The 19784-nt window shown below is 56.6% G+C and overlaps 1 protein-coding gene across 1 annotated transcript in view; it reads right to left on the bottom strand.

Annotated features, from left to right (window-relative positions):
- Nucleotides 1–1029: 1029 nt before the first annotated feature.
- Nucleotides 1030–19784, bottom strand: part of DISP3 (dispatched RND transporter family member 3) — a 36330-nt gene continuing 17575 nt past the window's right edge. The window contains 16 exon segments of the mRNA XM_005901306.2: nt 1030–1392; nt 2296–2462; nt 2880–2993; nt 3596–3755; nt 5920–6065; nt 6802–6928; nt 7924–8021; nt 8024–8095; nt 8173–8303; nt 10673–10857; nt 12040–12176; nt 13026–13139; nt 15344–15505; nt 16381–16542; nt 16775–16923; nt 18561–18700. Coding sequence (XP_005901368.2) covers nt 1030–1392; nt 2296–2462; nt 2880–2993; nt 3596–3755; nt 5920–6065; nt 6802–6928; nt 7924–8021; nt 8024–8095; nt 8173–8303; nt 10673–10857; nt 12040–12176; nt 13026–13139; nt 15344–15505; nt 16381–16542; nt 16775–16923; nt 18561–18700 — 2427 coding nt within the window.

Below are 19784 nucleotides of genomic sequence, written 5' to 3'. Positions count from 1 at the left end.
TGACCCTACCCCAGAGGCTCCTGCCCCTTCCACTCCACCTCCATCTCCTTCCAGGCCCAGCGCCCGCCTCAGCCAGGTTCCCAACGGCACCATGCAAACACTTAGTTATTGCAATTTGAAGAATACAATGGAGCCAGCAATGCTTAAAATGCTCGTGTTAATGGCGGCGGTCTGCAGTTTCATTTCACTTTAATAAGAGCCATCTGCTGTGAGCAGGAGGCAGGCATGGCCAGCTCCCCATCCCAGGGGCTGCCTCCTCCCCTAAATTCCACCCACAGAGTCAGGTTGGGGAGGTGGAGGGCTTAAATTTGTGAGGAAGGCTGTGCTGGGGCCCCATGGCTTTCCAGAGAGCAGAGCCCCTTGAGTCTGGGGCCGGGGTTAGGACATGCAGTAACCCAGGCTGGTCCTTCTGTCCTCCCAGGCCAGGACCTAAAGGCCTAGGGAGGCCACAGGACCACCCAGCACTGGCCGCCATAAAACTGTTGGGGAGGGGGGGGCAGGGGGTGTGAGGCCCTGCCCTTGAACCCTCTGTGCTCTTCCTGCAGAGTTCCCGAGGGAGGCCACTCTGGCTGTGCCACTGACCCAGCTACAGGTCAGTTACTTCGCCTTCTGATGCCTTGGTTTTCACATCCATAGAATGGGGGCCCTGTAACAACCACATCAGAAAGTTCTTGTGAGCACTGAGGCAATGTGGAAATTCTGCAGAGGGAAGCCCCCTGCAAAAATCACCTGACTCCCCTGGGAACCAGGTTCAGGAGGAGGGCTGGTCTCTTCCCCTAACAGGGAGAGGCAGGGCAGCTGCCAGTGTCCAGCAGTGGGGAGTGGCAGCCAGCTTCACCACCCAGCAGGGGCTGGCACTGTGATGAAGGCAGTGTGGGTCACACAGGTGGGTGACGTCTGGCCCAGACGTTTGGGAACATAAGGAGTTGTAGCCGAGCTGCGAACAATGTGCCTCTGGGCGCAGAGAACAAGCATCTCGTCCCCCACCTACTGGACCAAAGGTGTGCAAGTCCAGATGTAGTGCCAGGGCTATAGGGAGGTCCCATTGGGCAGGGGGATCTTATAGCCACTCCGGAGGAGCAGAAGGCAGGCGCCCAGCCCCAGGGCCCCCGCCAGGAGCACAGCGCCCAGGGCTTTGAGGAAGGAAGTCCTGGTCCGCGTGAAGGAGCCGGGCGCCATGATGCCGAGCAGGGCTGTGCTGACCGTGAGCGTGTAGAGGATGGAGACGCCTGTGTTGAGGGCGACGATCTTGCCGAACTTGGCAAACGGGGCGATGATGCAGAAGAAGAGGGGCACCGTGGCGATGACTGTGGTGAGGGCGCTGGAGACGATGGCCACGCCCACATGCCGCACGGCCTCCAGCGTCCGCCACTGGCGCTGCGAGTGGGCGTCCTGGGGGTAAGTGAAAGAACGCTGGGGCCCCCCGGAAGGGATCACTCCCTGCCTGGGGCTTGGGATGGGGGGTTGGGCCCTGGGAAACACACACATGCTGTCCAAGGCCAGCCTTGCCCCTGCAGGGCTCTGATTCCACTTTCATAAATATGTGTGTGTTGGGTGGGGGGAGGGTGAGAGGCGGGTAATAACAGCACCTGCTCCGACGGCTCTGCGGGGACATAAAACCCGCTCCCCTGCAGCAGTGCCCAGCGCTGGGCACAGAGTGGGGGCTGGTTAAACATCCCTATGACAACCAGAACACTGATGATCTGCACGGTCAGTCCTCGAACATGGGAGCCCTGATTGGAACTGATTCCTTCTTTTGACCCAGAGCAGCTAAATGTATAACTGATTTAATTTATGTATTTATAAATGTTTCACACCAAAACAATTCCAAACTGGGGAAAACCAAAAACTTTATGAGACCTAGAGCTGGTTTTGGCACTGAGCACATGGGTATGTCTTCCCTAAGCCACAAGGTCCAGTGAGGGTGGGGTGGCCTCAGGGTCACAACTAGAAGGGCTCAGACCTGCTTCCTGGGCTTGAGAATGAGACTGGGAATCAGGGACTCGAGAAACAGGAAGGGCCCTTGGACAGCGCCTGGCCCAACTCCTCATGCTCACTTAGGGAGACAGAGCTGGGGGAGTGGACCCATCCACGGCCCACAATCATGCTGGGTGCAGCTGCCTAAGAGCTCGAGTCCCCTGGTGTGGAGAATGGCCCTGGAAACGGAGGCTCCTGCAACACATGCTGGATGGGAATCGGACACCATGGTGTCCAGCGACCCTTGGGGGTCTTCATCAGTGGCACTGGGGAGGGAGAAGATATCTTAGGGATGGGTGGGGAAGGTGTGGGGCTCACCTCAGCCTGGTGGGGGGGCAGATTCTCTCCAGCCAACAGGTAGCCCTCAACCAGATGGACGCAGTAATCCACGGAGGAGCCGACAAGAATGGACAGGGAGATCGCCTCCACGGCGCCCATCTCCCAGCCGCTCCAGTACATGATGGTCACCACGAGGCACACGATGCCTGCAGGGGGCGGCGGGGAGGTAGCTTGGACCTGGCCCCACCCATACAGCCCTGGAAGGGGGCTGGGCAAATTCAGAGGGTCTCTGGGGAAGGCGATGAAGTCTATGGTAGATCCCTCAACTCTGGTGACTGGCGAGATGAGGAGGGACAGGGCCTAAGAGGGCTGAGGGGGCCTGAAAGAGGTGACAGGGGGCAGCAACACATCCCTGGGCTGAGACCTGCCACCTGGTGCCACCTGCCTCCTCTTGGGGAGTGCACGGCCCTAGGAACAATTGTCACAGAGGCTCTTTTGGCCTGGGGTGAGGGGTGTATGTGTGTCGGGAAACCTTCACTGAAGAGATGAGACAGTTAAGGGTGGAGAAAAACTTGAGACCGCCAGTGAGACCCCTGCCCGCTCCTGGCCCCCGGCCCACTTACCCAAGATGCTAAGGAGCACAGGCAGCAGGAGTAGCACGTGGGTGGTGAACACAGCCACGGCGGCCACACAGATGAGCAGGGACAGGGCCAGGCCATACAGGGCGCTCTGCACCCCTGCGAGGGAGAAGCAAGGGCCCTCAGCTGGGCTGCAGCACAGGGCACCCACAACCCCCTCACCCTCATGGTTCAGAGGTACAGGGGTCACGCAGATCAGCACCGCCACAGCCAGCTGTGTCCCTCTGGTGACTTTCAGCCACATGCCCTCTCTGAATCCCCATTTCTTCATTTGTAAAAGGGGATAATAACAGTACCTACTCCCTAGGCCTCATTTGGAGTTTAAAGAGATAACACGGGCCAGGCCTCAGCCAGGGCTTAGCATTGAGAAGGCCTCCTAATGACAGATGGCTGCTTACAGCAGTCACTGGTAATGGTAATGACCGCTGGCTATGATGGCCATTACCATCATTACCATTTCTTTTTAAGTGGGCAAACTCAGGATCAGAGGATGTGGCCAGATGCCCCCAGGCAGGAGGGGACCCAAACTCTGGTCTCTAATCGGTGTTGGCGGCCACTGTGTGATTCCAGTTCCTCCAGGGCTCTTGGCCAGAATTGAGAAGACAAGCATGGCTCAGACAGGCCAGGCCGTAGCCTCCCTGGTCTGGGTCACCTGCCACCGCCCGCTGTGCCGGGGCCCTGGGGGAGGGGCTGCCGCTCGCCTATGATCTCCATGAAGATCTGCTTCCAGTGCTCGCAGGTCTGGAAGCCGTGGTGCAGGGCTGAGCCCTCAGGGAGTGTCTTCAGCTGCTGCTGCAGGAAGTTCTCCCAGCGGAGGTAGTCTGAGTAGGTCTGGAAGGAGGACTTGCCCTTGTACGTGGTCTGCGGGGACATGAGCCAGTGAGATGGGTTGGTGGCTGAGGCCTATTATGCTGCCCTGGCGATGGCCGGTCAGCTCTATAACAAATGCAGCTGATCCCTGGACACTTGCAAATGGAGTGTGCTGCATGAGGGGTGAAGGGTGAGCCCATCCGAGACCACCTCCCACCAGCCTCCAGGTGCACGTGTGACTCTCACAGCAGTGGCAGCACGTCCCAAAGCAACCGAAGGCCCTGCCCCATTCCATCCCTGCCCCACTCCAACAGGACCACCTCCAACTCCCAGAGTCCCTGGCTCTGAGTCCCATAGTTGGCCCATGCTGTTTCCTCTGCCCACAGAGCCGGCTTCTGCCCCTCCTTCAAGTAGGGTTCTGTCTCCTCCAGGAAGCCTTCCTTGATGCCCCAAGACAGGCATCCTCTGGGCTCTTTAAGCCCTTGATGCTTTCCATCATTGTTCTCATCACTGTCTGGCAAGCTGCCCCCACCTTCTCCTGGCTGGACTGTGAGTCTGGGAGGGCAGGTGGCCTATCTGATTCACAGTGCCCAGCTCTGGAACTTTCATGTATATTACTTCATTGATCCAATTCTGCCCTCCCTGAGCACAAACCGATTCACAATGAGTCTGTGTGCAGGTGTGTGTCTGAGTGCTGGTGGGGTGGGAAGTGATGTCCTGTCATGTGGAGGGACCTAAGCAGGGATTCTTCAAACTGTCTGTGGCTTCAGCCTTAAAAAGGAAGGAAATTTGGACACAGGCTACAGCACAGATGAACCTGAAGAGTTTTATGCTAAGTGGAATGAACCAATCATAAAAAGCCAGTGCTGTGTGAGGGATGAGAGTGGTCAAATCCATGGGGAAAGAAACAGAGTGGTGGCTGGAGGGGGCCCCTGGGGAGTCTACATTTATTGGGAACAGTTTCACTTTTGCAAGATGAAAGATTTTAGAGATGGACGTTAGTGACATTTGCATCACTGTGCATATGCTTAATATTACTGAACTATACACTTACATTGGGGAAGGAAATGGCAACCCACTCCAGTGTTCTTGCCTGGAGAATCCCAGGGACGGGGGAGCCTGGTGGGCTGCCGTCTATGGGGTCGCACAGAGTCAGACACGACTGAAGTGATTTAGCAGCAGCAGCGGCGGCAGCAGCAGCATACACTTACAAATGGTTAAGAGGGCCATATGATGTATATTTTACTGCAATTTAAAAAAACTACTTGGGGCTTTGAGTGGCTTCTGCATTAGTCTGGGGCCCCTTAAAGGCTTGCAGGGGCTCTGGGTCTTCCTTCCTGTGGCTGGAGGTGAGGCTGTACATGCACTGAGGGGAACAGGTGGTGGGATGGAAAGCAGGGCAGGGGCCAGAGAACAAAAATTGCTGGCTTGTCACCTTGTCATATTCTTCTCGTTCCCTGATGCCTTCACGTATGTGATAGACCCTAGCTTCCTGATGACTGCCAGCGGGTGGGCAGGGAACTGAAACCTTAATCTTTAGAGGAGGAGCAGGAGGCTGGAGGAGATGACTGTCCCGCTCAAGGACAAAGAGCACAGCAAGATCAGAGCCAGGGCTGGACCTTGGGGCTCAGCATGGGGCAAGACTCATAGCATGCCAGGTGCCAGGGCCAGGCCTGATGCCCAGGTTGGGATGTGCATGTGTGTGTACAGGTGGGTATACATGGGTGTGTGTATATGGGTGCTTCCTTGGTGGAGCCCAGGGAGCATCAGGGATGAGAGAGAGGAAGCAGTGGGGTGTGGGGATGGCTGGTCCCCTGGCTTCCATCTCTCCTGGGGGGACCCAGCACAGGGGCTCTGTGGCCCAGAACCTGGCCCCTCCCAGTGGCAGAGGGGAACATCTTGAACTGTCACCTACCCCCATGGAACGATGTGAACCCTGAGCCTTTGGGAAAGAAGGGAGGTAAGAGCTGCCTGGCGCTCTGTGTGGCAGAAAGGCCCAGCCTGGTGGTCAGACAGCCTGGTTTTGCACTTGATGCTGGCACTCATGAATCCCGTGACCTTGGGCAAGCAATTTCATCCCTCTTGGCCTCAGTCTCCCCTCTAAGGAGAACGCTCTCTGCTCTGCTCTGGGACGGGGGCTAGAGATCAGTGGTGACACTGCACTCTGTTAGGTTGGCATGCTGCCCCGTGCCCGGTTGGTCCACCCAGGGCTCACCGACTCGAAGGCCATGGAGATCCACTGCACGCGGCCATCTTTGATGCCTACGGCCCCATGTGACAGCTGCCCCGGGAGCAGGTGGGGTTCGGGCAGCTCCTTGCACTCGGGGTGCAGCATGTGCAGGAAGGAGGAGATGCTGTAGCCTGCAGGGATGGCGGAGAGGGGGTTGTGGGGACCCGGGATGGGAGCATCTTTTCCCCCATCCCACCCACCCATGTGTACCTACCCATCTGAGTGTGTACACACCAGGGGCACACGCTTTCCCCCCAACCTAGTTTAAAAAACGTCTGAAACTACTAGCAATGTCACTGGGAAACCTACAATACCCATTTGCCATTGGGGCAGAAACTGAAATCCTGTGCCTTCTCAGAACCCACCTGCCAGCGCAGGAGACATAAGAAATGAGGGTTCAATCCCTGGGTCGGGAAGGTCCCCTGGAGGAGGAAATGGCAACCCACCCCAGTATTCTTGCCTGGGAAATCCCATAGACAGAGGAGTCTGGTGAGCTACAGTCCATGGGTTGCAAAGAGTCAGACATGACTGAAGTGACTTAGCATGCAGCACATGCATGCCTTTTCAGGAAGAACCCTCGTCTGACCCAGGTTTCTACTGAGGGGTTGGCCCCAGACCTCACCCCCAACTTTGGGAAAGCTCCTCCCACAGGTGTGCCCTGCACACTTCACACCTCCCCAGGCCTGTGGACTCTCTGCCAGTTCATCCTCAGGGATGAGACTACTCTTATCTGGAAGGTTCACATAGCTCCCACCCCCGCGTGGACACACACACACACACACACACACACAGACGAGAGTCCACAGACACCCCAACTCCAGGCATGTGTGTCCTGGGGGCTGTCCCCACCTTGGACCTCACACCCACCTGAGGGCAGGCACTGGGCCCCGCCCGGCTTCACCAACTCCGAGTTCCCCGCTATGGCCTTGCAGAGGCGACACAGGTGCCCAATTTCTTTGAAGAGGTCAAAGCTGCTGTCATAGATGACGCTGCCCTTTCCCAAGGAGACACAAGCCAGTGCAGCTGCTCAGTGAGTCAGGGACTCAGTCCTGGCCCCACCCTGGGGAGGAGCCTCCGGCAGCTCCTGCAACCATCCTGGCCAGCACTCAAACCCTCTGCCTGGTTGCCCACGGTCCTGCCTGAGTCTGCTCTGCCCCACCCCCAGCAGCTCCTCTGCTCCCATCACTGCCCACCCCCACGGACCCCCTCAGTCTCCCTTCCTTAATTTTACTCACAGCATGCTCACCTGGGCCCTTGCTTTCCCCTCTCCCTCCGCATAGCTGACTCCCACCCCTGCCCTCCATCACCTGCTTCCTCTTCTCCCCACCTCCCCGTCCCTCTTCTGAACCCCTGCGGACTCATGGTCCAGACTGGATACAACTCCTCTGACTCCACCTGGCTCTCAAATTACTTAGTGTCTGACACCCTGTATACCCGGCTGGCTGAATTCCCGAGGCAGAGGTTACGACCAACGAGACCTACATCCACAGTCCTTTCAACCACATCTCAGCCCCCATCATGTGCCAGGCACAGACCAAGTCACACCTCTCTCTGTCAGATCCTTTCTCCTCCAGCGCCCAAGAGCCCCGCACCAGCACAAACATGTACAAAGAGGAAGACTACTCCAGGCGAGGGCACCCTGGCTGAGGCACACAACAAGGGCTATGGGCATGGGGTGGGGGAGAGGCCCCCTGCAGGAGGACAGGGAGGGTTTACCCACCTGTTGCCCTCCCCTCTGTTCCACCCCTAGTGATGCAGGGCAGCTGGCTTGGTCCCAGATTCCTGGGTGATTCTAAAAGCTCGACCCTGCTCCATCCTCAAGAGAAATGATGCCCCAGGGGTCCGGGGAGGTCCTGTCTGGGCTGGGTGAGCGGTCAAGGAGCTAAGGGTGGGGGTGGGGAGCTGGGCTGGTGGTCCCTGCACTGGTAGCTGTTCATCAGCCTGCTGTGGCGGGGCCCTCTGGCAGCTGTCCAGCGTGGGTGCACGCACCGGGTCTCCGATGACGTGGTTGTCCACCTGCCGTGTGCGGTTGATGCCAATGATGCCAAAGACCACAAAGACCATGGCCCCCGTGTCCACCAGTGGCGCACTGCTGGCTTCCCACAGCCCGTGTTTATGCAGGGGTTGAAGCCGAAGGTGGCGGAGAGGCGGGCCTTGGGTGCTGCAGAGGGAGGCACAGCTATACAGAAAGGCCAGGCCCAGCCTCCCGAGGCCCCACAGCAGCCTCCCTGCACATACCTTTCTCGCTGGGCACGTAGAAGAACCCTTTGGTCGGCCCATCGGGGCTGGAGCTGAGCAAGCAGCCAGGAGGTGCCACACACACACGCCCGTGGAAAGGGGGCTTGTGGGACTGGGCAAAATACAACTTCCTGTGGAGGCAAAGGAGGCCGGGACTGAGGATGGGAGGGCCAGGAGGGCTAGGAGGGGTTGGGAAGGAGAGGCAAAGGCGTGCAGAGGCCAGAAGAACAACCCAGGGATCAAACCAGCATCTCTGACGTCTCCTGCATTGGCAGGTTCTTTACCATAACGCCACCTGGGAAGCCCTCCAGGGGTGCAAGAATTCTGAATGACCTCAGGGCCAGCCTTGGGGTCATTGCCCAGAAGCCCCCAGCCCCACCTTAAACTGAACAGTTACAGAGCTCAAGATTCTGTTTGAAGAAAGGATTCCACGGTCAGCTTATTTACCACTGGACTTTATGTAGCTCTGGGATTCCCTGGTGGCTCAATGGTAAAGAATCTGCATGTAATGCAGGAGACCTGGGTTCGATCTTTGGGTTGGAAAGATCCCCTGGAGAAGGGAATGGCAACTCATTCCAGTATTATTTTCCTGGAGAATTCCATGGACAGGGGAGCCTGGCTGGCTACAGGGAAGTCCATGGGGCCACAAAGAGTCAGACACGACTGAGCGACTAACACTTTCTTGATGTAGTTCCAGGTGCTTTATAGAATGCTCTAAGCTCATCCAGGCAGCATGACCCCAGTGGCTATTGTGTATCTGCAGAGGGAGCCTAGCCCTAGAGGGCAGGCAGAAGGACCCCACCTCCTGAGCCAGGTGGGCCAAGCTGGAATGGCCCAGTGAGCCCATCTTGGTCAACCCCCGGTCCCAAGCTGAGTCCAGCCTCATGTGGGTGCTCGCTGCCCCAAGGCCAGGCCCTGCCAAACAGACCATGGTCCCTGGTGGCAGAAGCGCAGGCCCTGCACTGCCGTTATCTGGACTGCGATGGCAGCGGGCTCTTCCTTTCGGAGCACGTATTGTAATTTGTAATGACATTGCGCTTGACTTGCTAGCTGTTGTCTCCTGCTAGTCAGCCCGAGGGCAGGAGTCACATCTGTCTTGTTTACCATCCCCAGCACTAGCCACATGCCGGCCCACTGTCAGTGCTCAAGGTTTATTAAATGAATGAATGGATGAGAGAGTAAGGCCCTCAGCGAACATAGCCTCAGTGGTCAGAACAGGGGGAGGAACCTGGGAAAAGATGCCCCCAGCTGGCTCGGAGACCCCTCAAGGCACAGCACACAGTTGCTCATTAAGTATTTGGGGACAGTGACTTCATGCCAGGCGCTAGGCAGGGCATGTGTATACAGTAGATAAGGACAACAGACACGGGCTCTCTCCTGTCACCTTACAGTCTCAGGGGGTGTTAGCTGCTCAGTCGTGTCTGACTCTGCCACTCCATGGAATATAGCCCGCCAGGCTCCTCTGTCCATGGGATTTCCCAGGCGAGAATACTGGAGTGGGTTGCTTGCCCTCCTCCAGAGGATCTTCCTGACCCAGGGATCAAACCTGGGTCTCCTGCATTGCAGGCAGATTCTTTAGGGAGGAGCAACACTAAATAAATAACCTCTGAATTAACTGTATGCACTGAGAGTGTGGATAGAGCCTTGGAGAGGTAGGCGGCGTGTACTCATTCTTTCCTTCACTCATTTACCCAGCAAGCGTTTCCTGAGCACCTGCTGTGTGCCAGGCTCTGGACCAGGTGAGGGGATACGGCAGGAGGCCTACATTCTCCTGAGCAAAGACAGGTAACGAACCAGCTGTCAGTATGCTTCCAGGAGGTGATGGGAACCAGAAAGAGAGCAGCTGGGTGATGTATGGGGAGAGATGGGGTGTGGCTGTTTCAGCTGTGGGAGGGCGGTCTGGTCAGAGACAGCCGTGGGTGGGGAGTATCTGGGTAAGGACCTAAATCTTGAGGAGTCAGTCATGGACTTCCCTTGTGGTCCTGTGGTTCTGGAGGAGCTGGGGAAGAGCACCATAGGTCCAGGGAACAGCAAATGCAGGAGCTCTGAGCTGGGAACTGCCTGGTGTGCCAAGGGGCAGGCAGACAGCGTCTCTCACAGAGCCACTCAGAGGATAAGGGGCAGATAGGGGAGAGAACTGTGGGCCTGGCATCTTGGTGTTCCCCGATCCCCAGCTCTGGGGGGGAGACTGTCTAAGCACACATGTGGAAATAGGTAGGGGTTTCTTTTTAAAAGAATTTTGTTTTTTAATGTGGACCACTTTTTAAAGTCTTTATTGACTTTGTTACAATATTGCTTCTGTTTTTGGTTTTGGTTTTATGCCCCTGAGGCATGTAGGATTGTAGCTTCACTGACTAGGGATTGAACTTGGTCTCCCTGCACTGGCAGGCGAAGTCTTAACCACCAGACCAACAGGGAAGTCCCTGGACAGCGGCCTGCGGACATCCCTGGTGGGAGGGGCAAACGAGTGGGAACCGGCTCGTCTGCAAGGCTCTGTTACCGGGTGTGCTGCTGCTCCTTGGCGGCCACGTAGAAGCTGAAGTCAAGCTTCCAGCCCCGTTTGGTGTCGCAGGCCAAGGTCGTCACCATCCACTTGCGGGAGGGGCTCGCCGCCTGGAGCAGCCCTACTGTAGACATACAAGCGGTCAGCTTCTTGGTGAAGTTACCAAAAGGCGCTCTATACACCTAAGCAGTGGATTGACAGAGACAAGACAGGTGACTCCGGGAGGCTGCCTCTGCCTGGGCTGGGCCTCAGGCTGGGTCCCCTCCCTCCTGGGAGACCTCCCCACCCCCTGCCCCTGTTCCAGCCCCCAGAGTCAGGGGAAGAGCTCTGGGCAGAACCCAGGAGGCTTGGGTTCGAGTTTAAAGGTGAGGCAAACCCTTCCCTCTCTCTCTCTGAGCCTCAGTCCTTCTTCAACTGAGGATTTACTCCAAGCCAGCCCTGAGCTGGGCTGTGAATACAACACTGAACCAGATGGGCTTGGTCCCTGCCCTCCTAGAGCCACGAGTGACGATGGCTTCAGATTCTTTTAAGGGCTTAGACTTAAACATTAGCATGATAAGACCCAGGAGGAATGGGGCAGTAGAAGAGGAGGGTGAACTGAGAATTATTTCCAGGACATGGCCCAGGGAGGAGGTGACATTATGTTAAGAAACCTGAACGGGGAGCCAGTCGTGCTTTAAGCTGGAAGGCAGGCTCTCCAGGCAGTGGGAATCACCTTGTAAACATTAGTGTAAAGGTCAGAGCCAGGGAATACCTCACACACTCCATCTTTCAAACGGAAATACAAACCCTGATCAGATTGACATGAGTTGACATGGGTAACTGTCACCCTGGAGGTGTAACATGTTAAAGAAACACCAATGATGTTTGAGAGGAAAAAATCAGAGGCCTGGGTTGGCCCTGGGAGACCCTTTTCTGGGGGTGTTAGAACAGAGGCTGAAAACGACAGTCTAACTCATGGCTCCCGTTCACCGAGTGCTTACTACATTCCAGGTGTTACAGAACTCACAGGCCTTGTCTCAAGTACCTCCAGCAACCCAGGGTGGTACCTTTCATACCCCCATTACATAGATGAGGAAGCTGAGGCTCAGAGAGATGAAGTAATCTTCCCAAAGACACACAGGTTATAAATGGCACAGCCAGAACTCGAACCCAGGCCTGGCTGACTCAGCAGCCCTGCTTTCACCACTCTGCAGGTCCCTGCTGTGGGCCTGGCTGATGGCAGGAGAGGGTCCTCATTTGCCTGGAGCAGGTCCATCCTTGCAGACCCTGCCCCTACCCCGACGTGGCCAGTGCCCACCAATGCAGCACTAAGGGCCCCTTCCCTGGTCGTGGCAGCTCACTGCATGAGAGCCCAGGCTCACCTGGAAGGAGGGCACCTCCCCGTCCCCAAGGGACACGGTCTGCCAAGGGGCAGGCAGGCTGGCATTGAGGGAGAACCTGTAGACAGTCGGGCGGCCTTTGTTCTTCACCTTGGAGACGTACACGGTGCCTGGGGAGTCTAGGGACAAAGGAGGGGTGGAGGAGGGGGGACGATCACCTCGGCTAGCATCCCCTGATCCTGCAGCAGCCCAGCCTCTGCTCCACTGGCTGAGGAGCTGAGCCTGATCTCGGGCTCATCTCCAAGTGTTGGCTCTGTTCCTGTATACTGGACCAAGCCCACCGCAGTGGTGGAGGGGCAGGTGGTGGTGGTGAACACGGGGATGGCGCAGTGACATAGATGGAGGGCAGGTGGTGGTGGACACTGGATGGGAGGTGGCAGGTGTGGAGGAAGTGACAGTGCAGGTGGAAGCCATGGTAAAGATGTGCCAGTATGGACTAGGGAAGTGGCAGTGATGCCAATGACGGGAGCACAGTGTGAAAGGTGGGGCCACATTGGTGATGACGATGGTGGGCACAGAGGGGGTGATGATGGTTGTGGGGTGACAAGGACATATGGAACTGCCCTGGGGGTTAATTCTGGGGGTTAACTGCGGGGGGTTAATTCCCACATGTATCCCAGCATACCCCCTCTGACGGGAACACCAGAAGGGATAAGCTAGGCTCCAGTGTTCAGGAGGCCCCCTCCCCCAAATCAGGATGGTCCGGCACACAAGGCGGGTTCGTGTGGCAGCACAGGCCAGGCTGGGGTGTGGCAGGAGGGCATCGCCTTGTTCTGGCCGAGGAGAGCTGGTGGGATGCTGGGCGAGGGCCTCAAGTTCACTCCCCTACCCCCACCCCCAACCCAACCCTGTTGTTCTTGAAGGAGAATCAAAGAAGGGATTTTATCTGCTCTCCCTGCAAGACCCCCGCACCCTTGTACCAGGACATCCTGACACCCCCACCCAGACAGTCCACATTCCCCACTGACCCTGCAGCATGGCCTCAGGCCGGCTGGCCCAGGACACCCCAGAACCCCGCTTCTTCTTCTCCAGGGACGTCCGGATATTGTTCTGCAGGCTGTGGGGCTTCTCCTGGAACAGACCTACCCCCCGCGTCGTGTCAGGGACAGGAGGGCCTCCCTGGCTGGGCTCGGCTGAGGTTGGGACAGTGACGATCCCAGGGACACAGGCCCTGGAGCCTTTAGAAAAGGGGGTAGTGTCAGGGTGTCTGGGGAAAAGGTTTTTTCTAAAACAAACGTGGGGAGAACTGAAGAAATGCCAAATGCATAAGAATCTTAAGGCAAAAGAAAGGTACCCACCAGCCTTACCCCGAGAAAGACACTCAGAAGCTTTCCCTACTCACCCTCATCTTGCCTCACTTTCCCCCTGTCAAATGGGATGACACTCCCAAGGGTTACCTCTGGAGGGTGGTTGAGGGATCAAAGGGGACGCTGCATCTCATGGGCTTAGCAACGTGTCTGGCTCGTGCTGAATGCTCCATAAATAGGAATAATTAGAAACGGCAGAGATGAGGGGAGACTGCCTGTTTTGCCCCAAGCATTGTAGATGAATTTTTTGTTGGTTTTGTTTTTTTAATGAGCTACATTTTACACTTTCAAAAATGCGATCCTCACAGTAATTCTAGGAGGTGGTTATTATTAACCCCATTTGACAGAGAAGCAAGCAGAGGTTCGAGGAGGTTACATGACCTGTAGGGGAAGTGAGAGGCGGAGGCCAGCAGGACAGGTCCTGTCTGCCCCTACAGCCGAAGCTCTTTTTGCTACAACATGAAGGGCCCCTTTAAGAGGCAGCTCAGAGGCTGAGAGATACAAGGGGCCAGGGGCTGAACTCTGGCTGGGGTCTTGGCCCTTCTCCAGATGTTTCCAGGAACTTTGGGATCATCCCAGGGTCTGTCCATCTGTGAAATGGGAGCAGATGTGGCTTTCGGCCTCCAGGCCCCAAGGGATGGCAGAAGGCCTTGCAGGGGCAGTGAGAATGGAATGAAATTCAATGCCCAGGCAGGTGGGAGTGGCGGAGGGGATGTGGCCAGGTCAGCTCCAATTCAAGAGGGGATCCTCAGGCACCTCCCTAAGCCGCTGTCGATTATCATGCATTCGGCTCATGCAATCACCAAGGGGAAGGCCAGGTTAATCTGAACACCGCCCCAATTACATGAAGGCAATTACAGCAGTCAGCGGGTCTTCCCCCAGGAGCTGGGAGCACTCACCCAAGCGTCTTCTCATTTGGTTTCTAACCACCCGGCAAAGCGGTATGACCTTGAGTCGACTTCCCTCGCCCTACCCTGGACCTCATCAGACTAACTCTAAGACAAGCAGACATCTTTATCTCACCTCTTTGCTCATCCCTGGCACATGCTCCATCACCAAGTCCTGTGGATGTCATCTCCTAAAAACCTCTTGACTTCACTACACCATCAACCACGCTGGCTCCAGCCCCTACAGTCTCTTGTCAAGATGACTACACCAGCCTCCTACCTGGACTCCCAGCCATGCTCTACGCAGCCCTCCAACCAGACAGCACCTGGTCCCTCTCTGCGTAAAGCCCTCCACTAACTTCCAGTGACAATGACAATGACAATGTAATCCAGACATCACACTGTAGCCCACCAGGCCCATCTGGCTAGCTTTGGCTCATGCAACTACCTCCCTCAAACCTGGTCCTAGTCTTTCCCACCTCTGGTGCTCCCCTCTGCCTAGACCACTTCCCTCCTCTCCCCTCCCAGCCAGGCCAAGTCCTTCCCATTCCACGAGTCTTGGCTTAGATAGTCCCTCCTCCAGGAAGATCTCCATGATGCTGAGCTCCCCAGGCACCCTGCTTTTCGTCCACCACAGCTCAGATCTACTATTACATGGCCTCCATAGCAGTGGAGTGAATTCCTGTGCTTGGGAAGCCTGTCCTGCCCATTGTGGCCTCCCCAGCACCAGCACAGCTGGTACCCAGAAGTATTCATTTAATGAAATGTGGAAACACTGAGACTCCCTGGTGGCTCAGATGATAAAGAATCTGCCTAGAGTGTGGAAGACCTGGGTTTGATCCCTGGGTAGGGAAGATTCCCTGGAGAAGGGAATGGCTACCCACTCCAGTATTCTTGCCTGGAGAATCCCATGGACAGAGGAGACTGGTGCGGCTATAGTCCATGGGGGTGCAAAGAGTCGGACGTGACTGAGTGACTAACACTTTTTAGAGGTGGAGTTGATTTCCTAAGTTCACACGGTGATGGGGAGCCTGGCATCTCTAGTCCTGGGGATCTGGACTCCAAAGAGGACACCCCGGCAGGAAACCTCACCTGAACAGGTGATGCAGGAGATGCCCTCGGCGCTCAGGTTGTACTTGAGGTCCAGCAGCACCTGGATGTTGGTATCGGGCCGGAAGAGCAGTGGGGCCCGGCTGGCGGGGCGGAGCCGGCTGGCGAACACCAGGGACAGGACGAGGATGGAGACAAAGAGCCCTGCGAGGAAAGGACACTGCACTAGGCAGGGCTGGGGCCCTGTGGCGGGGGGACACATGCACAGCCGGGGCCTCCAGAGCCCTGGGAAAGAGCTGCTCCTGCTGTGGGGAGGAGGGCAGATATCCCAAGGGAATGGGCAGAGGCCCAGCATGCCAGCCTGTGGGTGAGGCTGCCGGGGATCACTCCCTTGAAGGTAGGGGCCGGTTGTCATGCATGTCACCAGGGGTCGGACTTCAAGTTCCAGCTCACATTCCTGGACAAGAAGCAGCCATCATCTTAGAGCCCTGAACAGTCTATAAAGAGCCCGCACATCCATTTGGTCTTACACAGACCTAAATCTTTACAACGATAATAATAATAGCACTTAACTTTCATGGAGCACTACTGCATGCCTCACACTGGGCTAAATCCTTTACACATACTGTCGTTTCCTTACAACAGCCTTACTAGATACTCTTCTTCTTCTCAGTCATAAGATAGGAAACTGAGGCACAGACTAACTGCCCCAGTCCAGGTGGCACTGCTAGAATGTGGCAGAGTCAGGATCCCAATTAGCCAAGCTGGTCCAATGCCAGAGCCCAAGCACTGGGCACTCTGCTCTGCTGTCCAGCATGATGACCAGGACGTAGGAGGTGTTCAATAAGCGACAGCTATCGTGAGACTGGCTTTATTCTCTGCAGGGAGGGGGTGAGGCTCCGAGAGAGTGAGCGACCTGAGCCCGGGTCTCTGACCTCTAGCTCATCTGTGGGACAAGGGGCGGGCTCCCAAGACCTGCGTGTTCTTTGAGAAAATGGCCAGGGGGAAGTCTGTTCTCCACATCTCAGGCGCTGGGAGACACTGCGAGATGGGGGAAGGAGAGTGGAGAGCCCACTTACCCACAATCACCCAACGGCTCTTGACGGCCGACCACAGGACCCAGTGGTGCAGCAGCTCCTGCAGCTGGGCAATGAGCTGCCCCCGGCTGCCCCCGTTGGGAGCCGGCTGCAAGCCCTCGGGGGGCACAGACACCAGGGACACATCTCCCAGCTCCAGCGACACTGCAGGGCAGAGCAGCGGCCCATCAGAGGGCTGGCCCAGAAGTGGGTCAAAGTCCCCCTGGTCCACACCCCCTCCAGGGAAGCTCAGATGCTTGACGGGGATCCTCCCAGTCTCGTCCCACCCCCACCTCAGGACCAGATGGTCCTCGCACCAGCTTGTCAAGGTACTTCCCCTGACAGAGGCAGTGCCTGGGTCCCGCAGATTCAGCAGCAGGCCCGCACCCCCCCTCACCTGGCTCCTCCTCCACACTCAGCAGGGGGATGTCATCGTCCAGGTAGGGCATGGGGCCCTGTGCAGGGCCGCCCCCAACCCGCTCAGGAGCCGTGAACACGTCCCCAGGGAAGTGCAGGGAACTCCTGCGGCCACACTTCTGGTTGCAGCTGCAGACAGAGTGGGGGAAGGGTGGGTCCTGGGAGTCCAGGCTGCATGTCCGGGCTACATGTGAACCAGGCATCACGCTGCTACTGACAACCCACAGGACATGCCTCCCAGGCTTCCAGGAGCCTGTGCCTGAATTCTCACCAGTGTCATCTCCCCCAGGGCCCTCGGGTACCACAGTTCCTCTGGGGAGACAAATGGTGACAGTAGTCATCCCTAGGGACAGCAGATGATGGCACACAGCTGCCCAAGCATCGAGGTGACTGCAGCAGAGGGATCACGCCTGTGCTGTAGAGTGCCTGGGGCCCTGAGACCAGGGGGATGGGGAAGCGGGGCTGGGCTGAGTGTGCAGCTGAGGCCTTAGCTGGAGTGAATGTGGGGGACCAACGCTCACCCTGGAGACTGGGGGCAAGAACAGTGCACACAGCGAATGTGCCAGGAGTGCTCAGTGCCAGAGACTGAGCTAGAGCTCCTCGTGGATTCTCTTATGAATCCCCACAGGGTTGTAGTACCCATTTTACAGAACAGGAAACTGAGGTGCAGAGAGGTTAAGTTACATGTCCAAAGGCCCACAGTTTCCAGGCAAGGAGGCTGAGGCTACATCCCTTACCCTAGACTAGGGGAAGGGACAGGGTGGGCTTAGTTGGTATCTCTGTAGAAATTAGGGAAAAGGAGGCTTTTACCCAAGTCACTTTGCTTCTATGTCACAAAACTGTCATAGAAACAGTCAAACCTGAATGGCCACAGTGCAGATGACTGTGCCTCAGCTAGAGGGCTCTTGTGCAGTGCCCAACCTGAACCACCATACATGGAGACCCTGAAGCAAAGGTATGCGTGGGAGAGCTAAGGAGTCCTTCCCAGACCTTAATCTGAGCTCCCTGCTGGCCTCTCATCTCCTTCCTGCCCCTCGTCTCACCATGGTCAAGTGGACACTGTCATGGACCCCTGACAGTCCTGCATTTGCATGCCCTGCACCAAGGCCAGACCCTCTATCATTCCCTAGTACTCCCAACCCAGACAGCCACTCAGGCCGGATTCCATTTGACCAATGTGCCCCCTGCCTTAACCCTGCTGGCTTGGCCCACAAGACCCCAAGCCCTCTACCTTCAGCTGCAGCAGCTTTGTACTGATCCAATCAACTTTGCACCTGGCTCGCTGGGTCTAAATACGGTTCCTCTCTCAAGATGAGAACCCAGAGGACATTTAACGTGGTGGCTAAGAGCATGGGATCCAGAGTCAGATTACGGGGATCTAAATTTCCGCTCTGCTGCCTATTAAATGGATAACTTTGAGAAAGCTGCCCAGCGTCTCCAAGCCTTTGCCTCCTTGTCTACAGACATTTTACAAAACGGGTGAAATAAGAGGACCCAGCTCCTAGGGTCCCTGGGGATGGCAGTAAGATCTTGTACAAAAGCACTCTGCCCACTTTCTGGTACACAGTAGGTGATCAAATGTAACTATTAGACAGGAGTACACAGAAGTGCTAGCATAGGACGGGGCACACAGAAGGTGCTCAGTAGTGAATCACCAGGCTTCTGGGAGACAGGATGGTGTGCTGAATGGCCCCCCAAGGGTCTGCCATGGCTACTCCGTGAGAGCAGGACACAGTCCCTGTGCCTCCCTCACCTGCCCGGCTCACCTGGCCTGGCAGGCACTCTCCAGCGGTGCCATGTAAAGGCTCCAGATGCCCAGGGCTGCAGGCATGGTGAAGAGCACTGCCAGCCAGCAGCAGGACACGATCAGAGACATGAACAGGCCGAAGTCGTGGACAGCCGGGATCTGGGGATGGAAAGGTGGGGGCGATGGGCGGGGATCAGGCCTGGAGCCCAAGGAGCCCAGGGACTCTGCAGCACTGGGCCCTGACCACCCCCAGACTGAGGCAGGATGCGAAGGCTGAGGCTGCGGGAATGAAGGCACCGGCCTAGGAGGATGTCAGATGGCTGGGCTGGAGCCAGGGGTGTGGCAGAGAGGAAGAGTCCAGCCTCTGCTCGACACTGCAGCCCTCTGCCCGTAACAGTGCCCAGCATAGAGCAAGCGCACCGTAACTCATTACAGGAAGGACAGAGGAAAACACACACTGTCAGAGCAGGGCACACGCTAGCAGAGGGGAACAGACAGCTGCCACAGGGTGTGCCCCAGGAGTGTCACGGGCACCTGCGCAGGGTGTGGCCGTCAGAAGGAAGCTGCAGCCAACAAGCACACAGGCCTTCCTTCACTGTCTGTGGAACACTTTCACAAGCATCTCATTCCATTCTCTGATGATCCACACGTGAGGAGAGTGAGGCTCACAGAAGTTAAACAAGCTGCCTAAGGTCACACAGCCAGAAAATGGCAGAGGAGGGATGGAAATCCAGCTCAGCTTGTTTTCTGGGCGTGGTTCTCTAGTAAAGTCTGGAGAATCCCAGAGCATCTAGTGGTTTCTAGACAGGATCCTCAGTCCAGGTCATAAGACCTCTCAGACTCAGACAGGCTCACTGCCTTTCAGGCTCTGCTGGCACCCAGGACCTGGCCTAGGATCCTTCTCTTAAGCCCAGCTCAGACAGGAAGGAGTGTGGGGCCAGCGAGAGGGAAGTGCATGTGAGGGATAACAATGCCGTATGCAGCTGGTGGGTGGAGAGGGCCCTGCACTGGGGTCAGGAGTCATGGGCAGGCTTACCATGTAGCAGCTGGGGGACCTTTGGAAACAACTGCTAAATGCCCTTCAGGGCTGAGAGTGGATTATCAGTAATGAGCATCAATAAGAAACACAATTTGTATCACTAGAATTCTCCCATTTGTTAAGTTCTGGTGATGGTGATTAGTAACAAAACATGGACTCTAGGGACGTGGCAAGTACCTTGAGGTGGAAGCTGCGTGGCCCCAA

The sequence above is a fragment of the Bos mutus genome, chromosome 16 (assembly GCF_027580195.1).
Source record: "Bos mutus isolate GX-2022 chromosome 16, NWIPB_WYAK_1.1, whole genome shotgun sequence".
Taxonomy (NCBI): Eukaryota; Metazoa; Chordata; class Mammalia; order Artiodactyla; family Bovidae; genus Bos; species Bos mutus.
Note: the sequence above shows the minus strand (reverse complement) of the source record. Positions and strands in the feature narration are given on the sequence as shown.